The sequence below is a fragment of the Sinocyclocheilus grahami genome, unplaced genomic scaffold (genome assembly GCF_001515645.1).
Source record: "Sinocyclocheilus grahami isolate Dianchi unplaced genomic scaffold, SAMN03320097.WGS_v1.1 scaffold834.1, whole genome shotgun sequence".
Lineage (NCBI taxonomy): Eukaryota > Metazoa > Chordata > Actinopteri > Cypriniformes > Cyprinidae > Sinocyclocheilus > Sinocyclocheilus grahami.
The window spans coordinates 217,851-234,014 of record NW_015506013.1 but is presented as its reverse complement, the minus strand read 5'-3'; the positions used below and the strand labels follow the sequence as shown (position 1 = coordinate 234,014).

General features: G+C 36.6%; 1 protein-coding gene across 10 annotated transcripts in view; it reads right to left on the bottom strand.

The window, feature by feature from the left end:
* The window catches only part of LOC107562715 (PTB domain-containing engulfment adapter protein 1-like), a 53,504-nt gene that overhangs the window by 7,123 nt on the left and 30,217 nt on the right, over positions 1 to 16,164 (bottom strand). For 4 of the 10 annotated variants that reach the window (XM_016247413.1, XM_016247404.1, XM_016247414.1 and 1 more), the window contains exon 2: positions 4,417 to 4,496. In XM_016247413.1, the coding sequence (XP_016102899.1) occupies positions 4,417 to 4,444 (28 nt within the window). In that variant the 5' untranslated portion in view covers positions 4,445 to 4,496. Of the gene's footprint in view, positions 1 to 4,416; positions 4,497 to 9,696; positions 9,708 to 10,343; positions 10,386 to 10,443; positions 10,609 to 13,174; positions 13,304 to 16,164 lie in introns of those variants that run through there. The other 6 variants (XM_016247406.1, XM_016247405.1, XM_016247412.1 and 3 more) reach the window with 6 other exon arrangements.

Here is a 16,164-nt window from a genome sequence, read left to right as displayed (position 1 = left end):
TCCTTTACAGTCCTTGCGTTAAATAAAGTAATTTTCAAAGATTGTCAAAGATGAAAAGCCAAATGCCTGTGTAGAAGAAGGATTTTAGCTAAAGCTGCAGTGTAGATCAAACTGGCTTGTCAGAAGGTGAATTACTGAGATTTGACTCAAAAGAGTGCAGACAGGGGGTCAGATGTGACGGACAGGAGACACCGCCGTGCCTGTGCTTGTGTGACAGCTTAGAAGAAACTGCAAGGTCTAACTGTGACAAACAAGCCGCAGGAGTCCCAAGATTCAGCGCGCCCGCCGATCTGCTCGGCATCAACACCCTGAGTTCATTAACAGAGTTAGCCACACCATTGCATGTCCAAAATCACTTCCTATTCCCTATATAGTACATATGGGGAGGGGGGGTGTCAGGCATTTGGCAATGCACAATTCCAACATTTGTAACTCTTAACACTCTTTTCCCCCCGCAATTCTTTCTTTAAACTTTGCTTTAATGTACTATAATTGAGAGGATGTTATGCAACGGTATTCTGGACAATTGCCATACAGCCATTTACAGGGAAACAACGATCAATTAATCTCTCATTTAGCTAAGTATAACTCAAGCAGATCGAAACAAAAGATCCCTGAGGACTCAGAACCTCTTCTGGTATTTCAAGAAAGCAATGATTGATTTTAATTAGCAGTTAATTGTAAATATTCAGAAAAAGAAAAACTTTGGTCTGAAATAAGGATGACTCTCGGATAAACAGTCATTTAAAAAGTTAGCCATAGTTATATGGTGAATATATATATGTCATCGTACATGAACATTAAAGATAATTATAAAGATCCAGTCCAAGTTGTATATTCTGATCTCAAACTCATCCTCATGAATCCATTGCTTATTGACAATCTGCCAGTTTTCCTTCTTCCACAGACTGTCAGGATACAGTGTTTGCCCGCTGAGATTCCTCATAGAGTGGGTGTCATTCATAGATCAAGTGAAGAGCGAACACCTCAAAATGTCACAGTGTTTTTGTGTACATCTGTGTAAGAATGGCAGGTTTCTCATAGACATCACTGTGATGCCGAAGCTGATGACAAAGTGTCTGGAGAAATGCATTGCTTATTTTCAGAAGAGAAACCAATATAAATGGAGAATGGGTGAAAATCTGTCAAAAGGTCAAATCATAAAGCATTGAAATGTGTTTGTCAAAAGTGGTTGAGTCTGTGGAGCCATCAAAGCATTTCTCTGCATATTTGAGCATCTCGACTACCTATTTGTCTGGCTATTAGCAGGCTGAGAGAGTGTTTCGCATTTAATTTAATGAATTGTATAATGGGAAAATTGGCCAAATATTGATGTTTCCCAAACTAATATCTAATGATCATTGACTGAATATCAAGTCTTGTCAAATAAGAACATCTTGGCATATTCTTAGCAGGATTTCTCTGCAAGGGCTTTAGAGTAGCGTAAGAGACTTGGTAGTCTCCGCATCTAATTTTACAGCTCACTGCTTTGATTCATGGAGCTCTGAATGGCAATAAGAAGACGTTATAGCAGAAGTAAGACAGGAATGATCTTATACAATAGTAATGCTTCTATATGCCACTCCAACGGATACTAAAGAAATGCCCTGGGCACTAAGCCTTTGTATTGTATTTCAACTGAAACAGATTAAGTGTTGAATATGCATTTTAATACATGGTCTGGGCCACAAGTTCCTGTAAGCACATGGGCAATTTTTCATTAAAGAAAGATTATGTTTTATCCATAATCGCAGGGTATTTCTGTCACCTCCCGCTATGCACTATGAAAGCCTGGAGGTATTAGCAATGCGATGATGACATATTCAGAAATTTTTTTAAGCATTCTGTAGGGGGAAAAAATTAAGAAAAGAAAAAGATGGCACAACAACTACTGTAATGTAAGTAATTAGTTAGTGGAACTGTGCATAATTTAGCTAAATTTATTTATGGGATACTGGGAATACTGGATTGTCACTAATTAACCAGCTGCACTCACCAAACGCAATAATTTCTGAGCTTAAAAGCATGAAAAGGAAACAAAAATGCACAAATCACATTAGTGTTATATCATGACTCAAAGTTTCACGACTGAGAAATCTTTTGTGCTGTTGAGGCTATTCAAGCTGATCATGTGTGGGTTCAAACTTGAATTTATTATGCTCTAAATAACAGACACTGTTGATATTTCATGTTCTGTGTCTGGTAATTGGATGTATAAGTCTGGAAAGAATCTGGGTCCAATTATTTCTTTGCCATCACACAAACAGCGTTTCTGCTTTTGGCTTTGAGGATTACCAACCATTTAATTCAGAAACTAACAGTCTATACCTGTTGAGTATGTGAACAGTAATTTAAAGTGTCGCTTTATATTTAATTCCTCTATATTTCAGCAGTTCATCCTGAAGAATCATACAATTATTTTGACAGCTTGACATAGCCAACATATATTATTTTATAAACGTACAGTTTATACAACAGCCTAGATGCATTGTGCTTTTTGTCCTATAGATGACCGTCCATCCATCCAGTCTTAAAACTATACAGATAAGGCCTATTACATCTTGATAAACTTTCTGTTCGTACTTCGTAGTTGAATTTATTAGGCTGAGTCTTCTGAGACAAATGATCACCCATTAACTCTGAAAAAGAATAATAATTTATGACCATATATAAAACAAAGAGAGACATATTTACGCTACCTTACTGACCAATGACGAATCACCCATTTAATTGCAATGCAAGACAGCATTAGTCAGACTTCATTAGACCGAAACCTCTCTGTGAATCTTCTGTAATGTCACATCACCACTCACACCCGACACTGCTGCTAATGAATGCATGGCCATAAAATGATTACTGTCTCTCTCTGGTAAATGTCGCTATTGTTCATAAGTGGCTTGGATAGACCTTTTTGTGTTAGTTGGAGAATTTTATGCTGTCCTTCAGACAGATGGGCTATTGGTGTTCTCCACGGTCCAACAGCACTGTCCTGTGCGCCAGAAAGGAGGCAATTGTGACAGTGGGAACATCCGTGCAAGGCAGTGGAGGGAAATGTGTTGTGGCTGCAAGAGCTTTGCTCGTTTCAGTGCCAAAATATTTACTTTGTTATGCCTAACCTCTTTATGAAATCAGATTACAACTTTTTCTGGGTAAATTAGCAAATTGTAAGTGAATTTGCAATGTAGTACACTAGAGATGCTGCCATATGTAATGACGCAATACAATGATGAACTGGGTTGTTTGCATATTGAAATGAAAAATAGAAATTAAACGGCCTTGGTTATCAGCTATTGCGTCCTGGTACTTTATGCTTTTGATATTAAAGATAACAGTTCATGAAAACATTAGGCAAGCTACCCTCGAATCATAATGTACTTATAAAAATACAGTTAAAGGTAATGGCAGAGAGTACTTGTACTTGAAAAATGGTATTCGGCATGCTTATATTATAATCTCTCATTCATATAAAAACCATATGTGTTACATTTACCAGAGAACATATCTCTAAACATCATCACATCATTTGCCATCCTGAGGGACTCAGCACTGGACACTACTTGCGATTATAATCTATATCTTCAAAGCAGGCCAGACAGGAGCTCCTAACACAGAAATATTACCAATGCATTCCCTGCCATCTGGGATCTAAAACTGGCCAGTAGGGTTTATCACATCAAAGATCCATTAATTCATTTTGAAAAGAAGGGTGGGACAGGTGGTTGTAAATACATAGAGGGGAAAAAATCAGACCTCTGGAGGCAGACAGGTTGTCTGCTCCAAGCCACTGAGAAATGACAGAAAGGGAGGAGAGACTAGGTGAGGAACAAAGAGAGCTAGAGATTGACAGAGATACAGGCAGACAGATATGAGTACGAAAAGGGAGAGTCTGAACTAGAGAGTTTTATAAGGGTTTCTGTTAGGACTGTCGATTTCAACATGGCAATTTAATGTGAATAACTATAACAAAAATAATGCAATAAAAATGCAATGTATAAAATAATGTAAAATAGAGTATATAAAGTAATTCATCTCTGATCTGTACTCAATTCTGCAGTAAGACATTTCTAACCATCAGAGCAATTCAAGCTTATAGTAGCACCTTTACATTTTTATTTTCAATGATATGAAAATAAAATCAACAATATATAATATTTGACTTTTAAAGCCACATTTTGTCTGTTCAATGTTTTCATACACACACAAAAAAGTCTTTGAATGGCTTTAATTTTTATTGTTTTCAGCAAATATTGATGTATGCAAAAAATAATTGCTATTAATGAAACAATACCATGCTATTCATATGCTTACATGATATTCAAATTCATATTCGTTTGACAGCCCTCTAGGTTCTGAGCTGAATGGATAGACAGAGAAAAGAGAGGAATGCAAGACAAAAACTGGTAGAAACACACATACCTTTTTTTCTGTTAAATGCCCGGTTCATGCTTGAAAACGCTCCGACTCAGCTGCGATTTCCTGGAATGTGCCACCTCTACCTGGCAGGATGAGAGCACATATGGAAATTTACTTCACAGAGTCTGAGAAATAGGACTATATGTTTCAAAAACAAAATCCTGTGAATTTGCCTCTAAGGTTAAGTCTTCTATGGTGTGTTATTGCACAAAATGTTACTGGGTTAAAAGTTATTGGGTTCACAAGAAATAATCCCTTTTAAAAGCAAATATCTCTGCACAAATTTATTTTGGAGGGGGATAAATCAAAAGTACTACAGCGGGTGGAAGGGTTAATAGTCAAAACTATAAACATTATGTGTGTAAATATGGCCTTCATGCATGGTTAAAATATTTGAATGTGTATTTGTGGAGGATGGTAGATGCAGTGTGTTTTCTAAAACTCAGACAGTGACAAATAAATTAAAGGTGCCGTAATACTTTTTTTTTTTTAAATAACATGCTGAACACAACTGAAATTGTTTAATAAAATTGGACATGTGTGGCTTTTAGTCCACGTCATTGGGGCCCATCTATATCATGCATTCCTAAACATTAAAATAAACTTTATATAAATTTTTATCCAGTGAAATATTTTCTTGAACAAAAAGTTTCCTTCCTCCAATGCCATCAGGTGAAAATGAAGCATACTGGCTATTGAACAATTAATGGAGAGAGCTGTTAGTACTCAAAACATCCCGTTTCAATGGGAAAAACAATGTGACAAGACAGAAAACAGCACTCATTTCATTGGGTCTTTAAGTCTGGCCCTTCAGAGAATTTTTTTTTTTAAATAAAACGAGAATGTCCTATAGAATTTTGTTTCGCTGCATGATAGTTCCTAAGCTTCTTCCTCTCAGGCATTGTCAAACATTAGGAGATAAGCTTAGCCAATGACTTACAGAGGCTATGAAACAAACTAATCAAATGTTCAGCCCAATGGGCAGACATATTACAACAGTACTGTCAGATCGCAAGGACTCCCCAAGGGGTCCATGGTGCACATTACTGATTTCTCTGATGCAGGGAAGACAAAAGCTTTTCATAGAGGCTATTCAGACAAATATGTCTTTAACTTCACAGTGACTTCAATATAAGTTCATCACTCCTGCTGCCTGTCTGTGAATTATCAGTCTTGTTAACTTGAACAAGATACAGAACAACTTTCCTGGGCATATTTATCATTACATGTTTTCACTGAATTTATTGTGTAGACCTAGACCTAATGGTTTTGTTCAGCACTTTGGTCAGTGTAACACTGAATTTGAAATGTGCTCTATAAATAAAACTTACTTACTTACTTACTAATCATGTTCATGGTAAAATACAACGAGACAATGGGAAGATTGGCGTTTTAATGCTGTACATGACTTTTATATTTTATATTCTCATTATGAATAACTGAGCAGCTTTCATGCTAGTAAGATTGTCTTTAAACGTTCAAGGTGAATTCTGTATAAAGTGCACTCGCTTCTTTTTTTATTTTTTTTTACTGAGCCACTACGAAACTGTAGTATAGCAAAAATGTTCTCTCTTCTCAAACATTATGGTCAAGAGTGAAAAACAGATTATGTGCTATTCCAAGAGGAAATGCTGAGCTCCATTTAGACCCTATTGTATGAAATGCTATTTCAATATAACCATGAATACTTTGAACAAGTCCGTTCACACAACGTCTTGCAAAACAAGCAATGTAAGCAGTGATGCCTATGATTTTTACAGTGTTTTCTTGTGAAGGGTGTGGTGCTTCACTGGAGGGAAGCAGTAAATTATAGTATTTTGGGATGACATCTTGGCACAGAAGAATGTGATTTAAGGTTTCATGACATTTATGTTTTCTTTAAACCTTAAACATATCATTCATGCCACTTTGTACAATTTACATGATGATGACAATATGCAAGCTGCTTACTGGTTTGAGCCAATGAGGCATAAATCCACAATATGTTTTTGTCTTAAGAATTGTTTTGTCTATGACAGATGGGCCATAACACTTCTGAATTATTGCAAGACCCCTGTGAAGAGGACTCAAAGTTGTAGTCAGAAAATATGAATATACATATACATCAATATTTATATGCATACATGCATTTTTAATATATTTTCTAATATATAATACAATAGACATAATTGATGTACAAATTAAGAAATTTTATTGAGAAAATATGATTGATTAGCTAATTAATTAATTAAATATGTATAAGTTTTTTATTATTTTGTATTTATTATACATAATGAAATATAAAAAATGATTTAAAAATAAAATAGAAAATGAAAAAAAAATCCTCCCTTTAGACAGTCACAGTTTCTTAATTAGTACTGCATAAGTGGGAAGTGGGAAGTCATGGCCTAATGGTTAGAGAGTCGGACTCGTAACCCAAAGGTTGCGAATTCGAGTCTCCGGTCTGGCATGAATTGTAGGTGGGGGGAGTGAATGTACAGCCCTCTCTTCCACCTTCAATACCACGACTGAGGTGCCCTTGAGCAAGGCACCGAACCCCCAACTGCTCCCCGGGCGCCGCAGCATAAATGGCTGCCCACTGCTCCGGGTGTGTGTTCACGGTGTGTGTGTGTGTTCACTGCTGTGTGTGCACTTAGGATGGGTTAAATGCAGAGCACTAATTCCTAGTATGGGTAACCATACTTGGCCACATGTCACTTCACTTTATCACTTTATACAGGCACATTTAGGTTTTGTTGGCTCCCATGAGAGCAACGCAAACAGGCTTCAGCATGACAGACTGCCAACTTTAAAAGCAAAGGGGCTGAACAGGAAGGCAGGCATTTGTATTTTTTTTTATTTACAGGCAATTGAGCTGTCATAAAGAGCCATGGAGAGTCAAATGTACAAGGACAGCGGACATCACTGACTGAGCAGGTGAAGTCACAAGTTTTTGCGTCACCTCTGCCAGCAGCCTAAAGAGACGAATTGGAACAACTTTGAAAGAATTCATAAATCATTAGGAGTTCTGTCACAGTTCAGAAAACTTGCGAAAAAGGGCTGACATATATAAACCGAGTCATATTTACGGTCAACATTGCACAGGTTTCCTAACCTATTAACATATTTGCTCCACAGCTTCATAGGAAAACCGCCCAGGCCATTTCATTACAACATTCCACAGAGAGTGAAGAAAAGCTCTCTGGGTACAATCCCCACTCTTTCCCAGTTATTCCGCTAAGCAATATTATCTGCTGCCCGGTCACACCTGGGCAAACACCTGGCTGTGCTGTCCGCCTGCCTGACTGACAGCAGCTGTGTTTGTTCTCCGTTTATCACTTCCTGGCTGGTCACTCTGTCCCACAGGGGAGACCCTGAGGCTGAGACCTTCCTTTATGCTGAGCTGCAAAGTTCAGCTGATAATATTTAGTATCTTCAAAGTGAACTCCAGCTTAGGCATGTCTGAGAGAACTCAAAGCAATTTATAACTGTTGGGTGGAGAAGCTATACGGTAGGCTTGCCGCGATAGACTGTGCTGACGGTGATACCAGTGTTAAGACGCAAAACACCAGTTACGTCACTTGCCCACCACGGCACCGACCCCCACCGTTGTTTAGATTTTTTTTATAGTAATAAAAATCATTGAGTTCAGTAAAAGAACAGACACTACAATTAAAAGCTGAACGCGGCTGCTCAATGCAGCGTGCCGAACGACAGTCGCATTGCAGATCAGATTTTATTTCTCCAGTGAGGAGAGTGAGTCGAGCTGACTGACAAGAAGAGTGGGGTGAGACAGACAAGATGATCGCGGATGATTTAGTTTCGAAACGAAATGCAAAAGCACCTGTTTGGCAATATTTTGGATTTTGAAAAGCCTGTTGACCTTTGCTGTTTATCTGATTTTGGAAGTTTTTTTAAAAAAAAACTTTGTTTCTTATTTAATTGGTTCCACATTGTTTGCTGATTTTTACTTTATTTAAACTTTGTGTCATTTATTTATTTTATTTGACATCAAGTTGTATGCTGTGCCTCCAAGCTTTCTTATTCGTTTTGCTAATAAACGTTCTACTTTCTTATTTATTTGGTTATATAATATACATGTTTACTTATTTCCAGTTTTGTATACCTATTAAACTTTCTGTAAGTTATTTGTTATTTTATATTAGGCATAGCCTGCCATATATCATGGTGTATTTTTATTTGTTTTGTTAATAAAAGTTCTATGTTTTATATATAGGCTAAAGTGAGTTTGACGTTGTATTTTGTTGTTGCATTCAAGCAATTGAGCCGAATTGCCGCTAATTCGAAAGTGAAAGTAAAATGTGCACGGTGCTTTTAAGCTATTTAAAAGCAAAGGAAAGCGAGGAAAAGAGGGGAAATTCAAACAAACTAAAAACGAACAATTCCTTTACTCCGAATTGCCGCTATTTGAAAGTAAAAGTAAAATGCGCACGGTGCTTTTAAGCCATTTAAAAGCGAAGGAAAGAGAGGAAAAGAGGGGAAATTCAAACGAACTAAAACCGAACAATTCCTTTACTCCGAATTGCCGCTATTTGAAAGTGAAAGTAAAATGCGCACGCCGCTTTTACAAGCTATTTAAAAGTGAAGGAAAGCAAGGAAAAGAGGGAACGCCCCCACGGTGATACCGGTATTACCGGTGTTGTCACACGTTGATTAACCGGTGGGAAAATTTCCTCACCGTCACAACCCTACTATACGGTCCCTCAGATTTGAGATCTGAGACTGCCTGGGTCCTTTTTGCTGGATTTAAAGTAAAAATATAGTTGCAAATAGCAGTTATTGGGATCCAATTGTTCATATTCTAAAACAATAACTACTGTCATTTTACTGACACATTCCATTCAAGAATTAAGGCACTTTTAGTGAAATAGGCCATTTTGACCCAGGCCCAGTCTGGACTACAATGTTCTGAAGTTTGTCAAATACATACCAGATGAACAACTTGACTTGCAAATTGTGTTTTCAAAAAATGCAATATGCTGGAAAAATGGTATGATCAGAAACAAATGTGGGTATAAGAGACATCTAAAACATGAGACAATAAATCCCTGAAAATAAAACACGTCTCCATGATGTTTCATCCCTATAAAAAAACTTCAAATTTAAAATTTTTAGATTTATAATAGTACCAATACTCCAACTCACAACTTCTAAGATCTGGCAGATATTTAGGCATTGAGGGAAAATTTCACATTTCTACCATTTATAGTTTGTTCTGCACATTCCACATTAATAATATCAGCACTTCACACTTGCAACCCTAAAAATGGCTTCAGAGAAGACCGAAAAACATGTTTTACTCCATGCACACTTTACCATGCACTTTACATATGTAATTTATAAGGTTATTCTAAAGAATACAAACTAAATATTTCACACAATCACTAAAGCAGAAGCTATACAACAGGATAATTTCTTGAAGAAAATACAGGTTTAAAAAAGAAAAACACTGAAATGACTGGAAGTGGTGATTCTTTGAATATTGTAATCTACTATCAAAACACTTTATTAAATAATTTTAAAAGATTGTAGTTATATCTAAAATGTATATTTTCAGAAATGCTTTATAAAATATTCCTTAACAATGAACAAAGGACACCAAACATTCAAATAATCAGACTATTGTTCTCATTAGAATTTCTGTTATGATGATGTTAAAAAAAAATCCAACCTTTTCAAATGCAGCAGCGTAATATGAACAGAAAAAGTTAAGACCGTTAGAAGCTGATGAGCATTCCACAGATATGACCCATATCCGAGTCAACACTGCCAGCATTTACAACAAAACTATGCTTCACCACCACAACTACACTGAGAAAAACAGAATGAAATAAAACTGTCCTTTGTTTCCAACAGAACCCTATTCACTAAGCTCAAATAGCAACCATTCTAAAACAATGTTTATTAATTCAACCCTCGGCATTCCTTACATGGATCAGTTGTTATTCTCCACTGAGCTCTGAGCCATACTCCAAACACTCCTGTCCTTTCTGTCAGACCTCTCCACATAAAAAAAGCCAACATTCCTACCAATAATGAGAGGAGATTTCCGAAGCACCAGCCAGTGTCTTCTGCCAAAGACTAACCAAATGAGAAAACCAGTGGAGGAAACCTTTAGATGAAGGCGAAAAGATGGGTGAAATGTAGAGCTGGGCGACTTATTCGCTTTCACACAAGCTGGGATACTAAGGAGGAAGTTCCAGCAGTGCTTAATAGTTTTCAGCTGTGGGCCAGATGGGGTTATGTGAAGTACTAAAGTAAGAGGGGCGGTGGGTTTGCAAGCAAAACGAGGTGTCTCATGAGTGCGAGAGAACCTCTTGAAAGAAAGAACAAGAGAAAAGGAGACAGGAAGAGAGAATGACAGAAATAAGCAGCGCTGTGTAGTGGAAAAATATTTAGATTTATATCTCTGGAAAACTTGGTTCCGACTGGCCAATCACAGAGATGAACAGTCAAATATCTCTGTATGATAAACGCTAAACTGTACATTTGACCACTGTTCATGGCAACATACTGATGTTTTCTTTTCATTTTGATTTTTTTTCTCATTTATTTACCTTTTCAATATCTGACTCCATCTTATAACAATACTTCCAAAAGAAGGTATCAGTGTTAGCAGGGCTTCTGTGTTTTAGTAACTCACGTAAGTACATTAACTCACTGAAAACTTGCTGAACTGTTCACAGGAAAACAAAAGTTTCCACCACAGAAAAAAAAGATCAACCACAAAAATTCTGGTTCATACTTCAGCCACAGAGAAACTTGAGTGCAAGACAGTGGACTTTGGCAGCTAACGGTGTTATGTTCACTGAAATCTGACACCTATGCCTTATTCAATATGTCACAACTGTTACAGATGACCAAGACACTAGAAAGACAGCAGACATGGAAATGTACAGCTCATATAGATAGTGAAATGTACAGCCATTCTCTCTTCTCATCTCCAAGAAGAAATAGAGTGGGGTGGGGCTGTGTTACTCTTGGCATCAGCAGGTCTGAGAATATTTTTAAGGATTCTTTTCCTTTATTATTCTAAAATTTGTTTTCCTTTCCATCATCTCGCCCCCTCCTCCTTGTGTGGACAGATGTGGGGAGGGGAAAGTAATGTGTTTAAGACTTTGCCATTTTCCATTTTGTGAGGTAAAAGTACATATTCTGTGGTTTGGACCATATGTTTTAAGAAGTGCAGTTGTAGTCATAATCTTACAAGCACCTGGTCGACATTAGCAAGAAATGTTGACTATTCAATGCATGTCTTTAGGAAATCTGATAACACTTTCAGATGGGCAAAGGAAAAACAACAAACATAAGCAACATCAACAATGTGACCTGAAACTACTAATAATGAATGCAGAAACACACAAATGTGATACAAAATGGTCAACTGTTAATTTGGTGAATCAATTCCAAACTCTTACTCAGCTATTAATATATGCTACCACTACAAAATAAATAAATAAATCACAGAAGTGTGGGTTTGTGCATTCCAGACAAACTGTTTTTTGTTATTGACTCGTTTCACCAGTAGGCAGTGACAAGTGACCTTTATGAGTGAGTCAGTGAATCATTCACTCAACCGATTCTTTCAAAAACACTGAAACACTTGCTGAAATGCAGGAAATCTGAAATGCTATGCCTTTGTTTGAAATGGTTTTCATGGGTGAAGTGAACTGTATTATTTGGTCTACAATGTAATTTTAGTATAAAATATAAAAACAGATATATAGATATTGAGATACATTTTTAAATAGCTTGCCCAAATCTGCTAACTCAAATGTGAAACTCAAACTCAAAACTGAGAGTTTATGTATGTAGATACATTGACTCAGTGACTTGCAGAAGATGAAAAGAAACAGAGTGGGTGAGGAGATCTTGGCTGGGAGAAAGAGGAGCACAATCTTGTTAAGGTCGGAAGCTAGGTAAAGTAAAAATCTTTGCATTTCTATTTTTGCTTTACCCCAGTCTTCTTTTGCCAAGAATGTACTTGCATCTGTATCTGATCATGGCACAAAAAAAGGTATTCAAAAAGCGCCACTATTCCAAAATTCCTAGTGAGCTGCCTACGTAAGGAGCATTTTAAGGCAACACTGACTTGTTTTTGAGGGGGCACCAGTGGTAGTTCTAGCTCACTTGGTTTCCACTTACCTGCTTATTTTTAACCGCAAAATAATTTGAGCACTATTTGCTGCCTAAAGCATTTCAAATCAGCCACTTGTGAGGTTCAAGTGGCTTTCTTCATTAATTGGGATAAACAGGTCTTGATGAGCTATAATTACAGAAGATCACTTCAAGACAAACCATAACATCAACTAATAGCACAACACCAAGGTCGAGCAACAGAGCATTTTTCAATAGGTCAGCTGTTGACATTTCTTTCTGATTCAAGAAGCAGAGGCAACCAACGCAGAAACAATTACAATAAATAGAACAGAGCTTGTTGTCATACAATAGGTGAAATGGGCAAAGAAAAGATGGTCTACACTTTTCAATAATTTAAGGTTTAAATTAGTTCACCAGAATTTAATCAGAACAGCTTGAGTCAACTGATGTCTCTTGATACGTTTCTATAATGACTAGTGCTACTTCACATAAAAAGAAGACTAAAAATGACAAAGGAACAATGAATAAATCATTTAAGAAATTCAGAGCCATTTTGCTGCAGAAACGTTTGAGTGCTTCATAATTAGAGGGTATCTATAGATGGATATCAAACTGCAGGTGAGTAAAACAATTTTTTAGTTATACTGTATATATTTCTTACCTGATTTTTGGTTGTTTTGTCCTTGCACATATGTTGGAAAAAAGGTAATTTTTTTTCTCTTGCAGCACCTAGTCCCTCTTTCTCTGTGTGAAATTGCATCTCTCAAAAAAAGTACATGCGTGGAGTTCAGACTACCGTTCTTACAATTCAATTTAAAACCGTTTATTAAATTGCAGTTCCAATGTTTACTTTTATTTGGCACTTGAACGTGTTACTTTTGTATCCTGCTTCAGAAATACACATAAACACAATATATGATATATGCAGATATATGCTCAGTGCTAGATGAGCTAGAGTGTTTATGTTTACACAGAAGTATTACTGTAGGGGTCATTTGGACTATTTTTTCCCACATCCCTAGGTCATTCACCTAAACTAACAAAGCATGGCTCTATATAGTAACCACATGATGATCTTTTAGCAAAAGCCTCGGCTGCACTTCAAGACAGAACATGTGTTTACAACCACCAGTGGATCTTGAGCAGGAAATGTGGGATTCGGTCTCAATGATACACTTACAAATTGTTGCAGCTGAGAGCTGAGAAAATTGAGCTGACCTATCTGCCCATTTCGACTATAGCTAGCTGGAAATGAAGTCCTTATCCGTTAAATTCAAATAGCACACACTCAATACAGTATATATACTGTATGTTTGCTTTGAATGGCTAACACTGATGTGGTTTCTTTAAGAAAACATCAAGGCTTTTAAAGTCGCCTGTGTGTGTGTATGCAACAGGCAGACAGGAGAAGGAAGAGAAAAAGTACTAAAGTACTATACTTAAAGGGGTCATATGATGCGATTTCAAGTTTTCCTTTCTCTTTGGAGTGTTACAAGCTGTTCGTGAATAGATAAGATCCCTAAAGTTGCTAAGTCCAAAGACTAAAGTCTCAAACCCAAAGAGATATTCTTTATAAAAGTTAAGACTGGTCCATGCCCTCCTAAAACGCCTCATTTAAAAACGCCCCCTCATGTCTACGTCACGATGTGGGAAGATTTGCATAACGGCGCCCAATTGTTCATGCAAAGAAAGAAAGCGTAACTTTATTGTTGCTGCCACTGCCACCGCCACCGCCATGTTGTGAAGACGCTGTGTTTTTCGTTGTGAAAGCGAAAATACTTTCTTTGGCCTTCCAAAGGAGGACACAACTAGAAATCATAGCTAAGTTGTATTTACAACACTGTTCCAGAACAGTTCAACCCAAATATTCAGATGTGTGCAGGGCATTTTATGGAGGACAGGTTTCCTGATCCTGGAGAGTAGACTACAATGCCGGCTGTTCTGACTCACAGACTGCAAGTACATTTTCATATTTAAAGAATTTGCCACTGATGATTCAAACGCGAGTTTTGAGCAGTGTAGAGTAGTGCTTGTTGTTTGTCATTTCTCCGATCACAAATGCAAACATGGTTTTATGTTTACGCGGCGCAATGCAACACAACGCATAAAAATTCAGTATAAGTCATTATAATCCGTAATTATGTCCCCACTGGATGCTACAAATGCCTAGTTTATAATGGGTTTTATTGGTTTTATAGCTGGCCAATCAGAGCACACCTCGCTTTTGAGATCGATAAGCTTTGTAAAAATCGACACGTTTCAGAAAGGCGAGGCATAGAGGAGAAACAATAATGTACACTATGTGGAAAAGAATGTGTTTTTAACCTTAAACCGCATAAACACATTTCATTACACCAAATACACCAAATAATGTTCTTTTTAGCAACACCATATTAGCAACACCCCTTTAATTGATAATACTTGAGAAATTATACAGTACTTAGATAAACTGATTATAGTTTAAAGAATATAGTTTTTAACAGAAGCAATGATACATTAAATTGACTGAAGTGACAGTAAAGACATTTAGAATGTTACAAAAAAATCTATTTTTAATAAATGCTGTTAATTTGAACTTTTTTAATCAAATAATCCTGAAAAATCATGGTTTGGTTGGAACTATTTCTTGAGCACCAAATCAATGATTTCTGACACTGAAGATCTGTGTAATGGTTAGGGATGTAACGATTAACCGCGAGCCGGTTGAAAATCGATTCAAATATATGACGATTCAAATCGGTTGAGATGCTAAACTAATCGCGATTCAATTAGGGGCAGGAGTTTATGTCTGAGGGGAACTTACTGTCTTTAGAAAAGTTTAGATGGTATTTTTTCTTTTCTTCTTGCCTCTGTATAATGCATATTAAAGTTCATAAGTGCAGCGCTGCTTTGTTTACAGCGGAAACCAAAGAAATGCTTTAAGTGCCACCTGCTGGCAGAGAGTGAATCTGCATCTCATTCAGCTCAGCTTTCATGCAGATATTTTTTACGTATAGTCAGTGTTGGGGGTAACTCATTACAAGTAACGAGAGTTACGTAATCAGATTACTTTTTTCAAGTAACTTGTAAATTAATGCATTACTTTTTATTTTATAAGAGAATATCTGAGTTACTTTTTCAAATAAGTAACGCAAGTTACTTTTTTCCAATGTATTGACTGAGCTATCCTGTCCCCATGTTGAGAGAAATCAGATGTTACTGTAGTTCTAGAATAAATATGAATATGCATTAATTCATCTCACTCACAAAAACACAGATTCAGTATTCCTCAAAATGAATAAAAATAATGCAACTCAGAATATGCAATAATTAAATATTAAACAACACAAATATGCTTTATGTATTTAATCCCATTCTATTAAGCAATGTCTTTGCTTCTGACCTTCAGTTCAACCATAATAATAAGCACAAATCACTCTAGACAAACATTCGTGTGTCTTTTTTTATTGCTGAAGTGTGTTGAAATGTCTTCTGCATTCTACTGTACAGACGTAAATTTCATTTCACTTTTGGTGTGAAAAGGCTTTTATATTTGCCAAAAATAGAACTTTTTTATTTTAAAAACAAACAAGCAAGCCCTGTCCAGATTTAAAAAGTAACGCGAAAGTAACATAACGCATTACTTTCCATAAAAAGTAACTAAGTAACGTA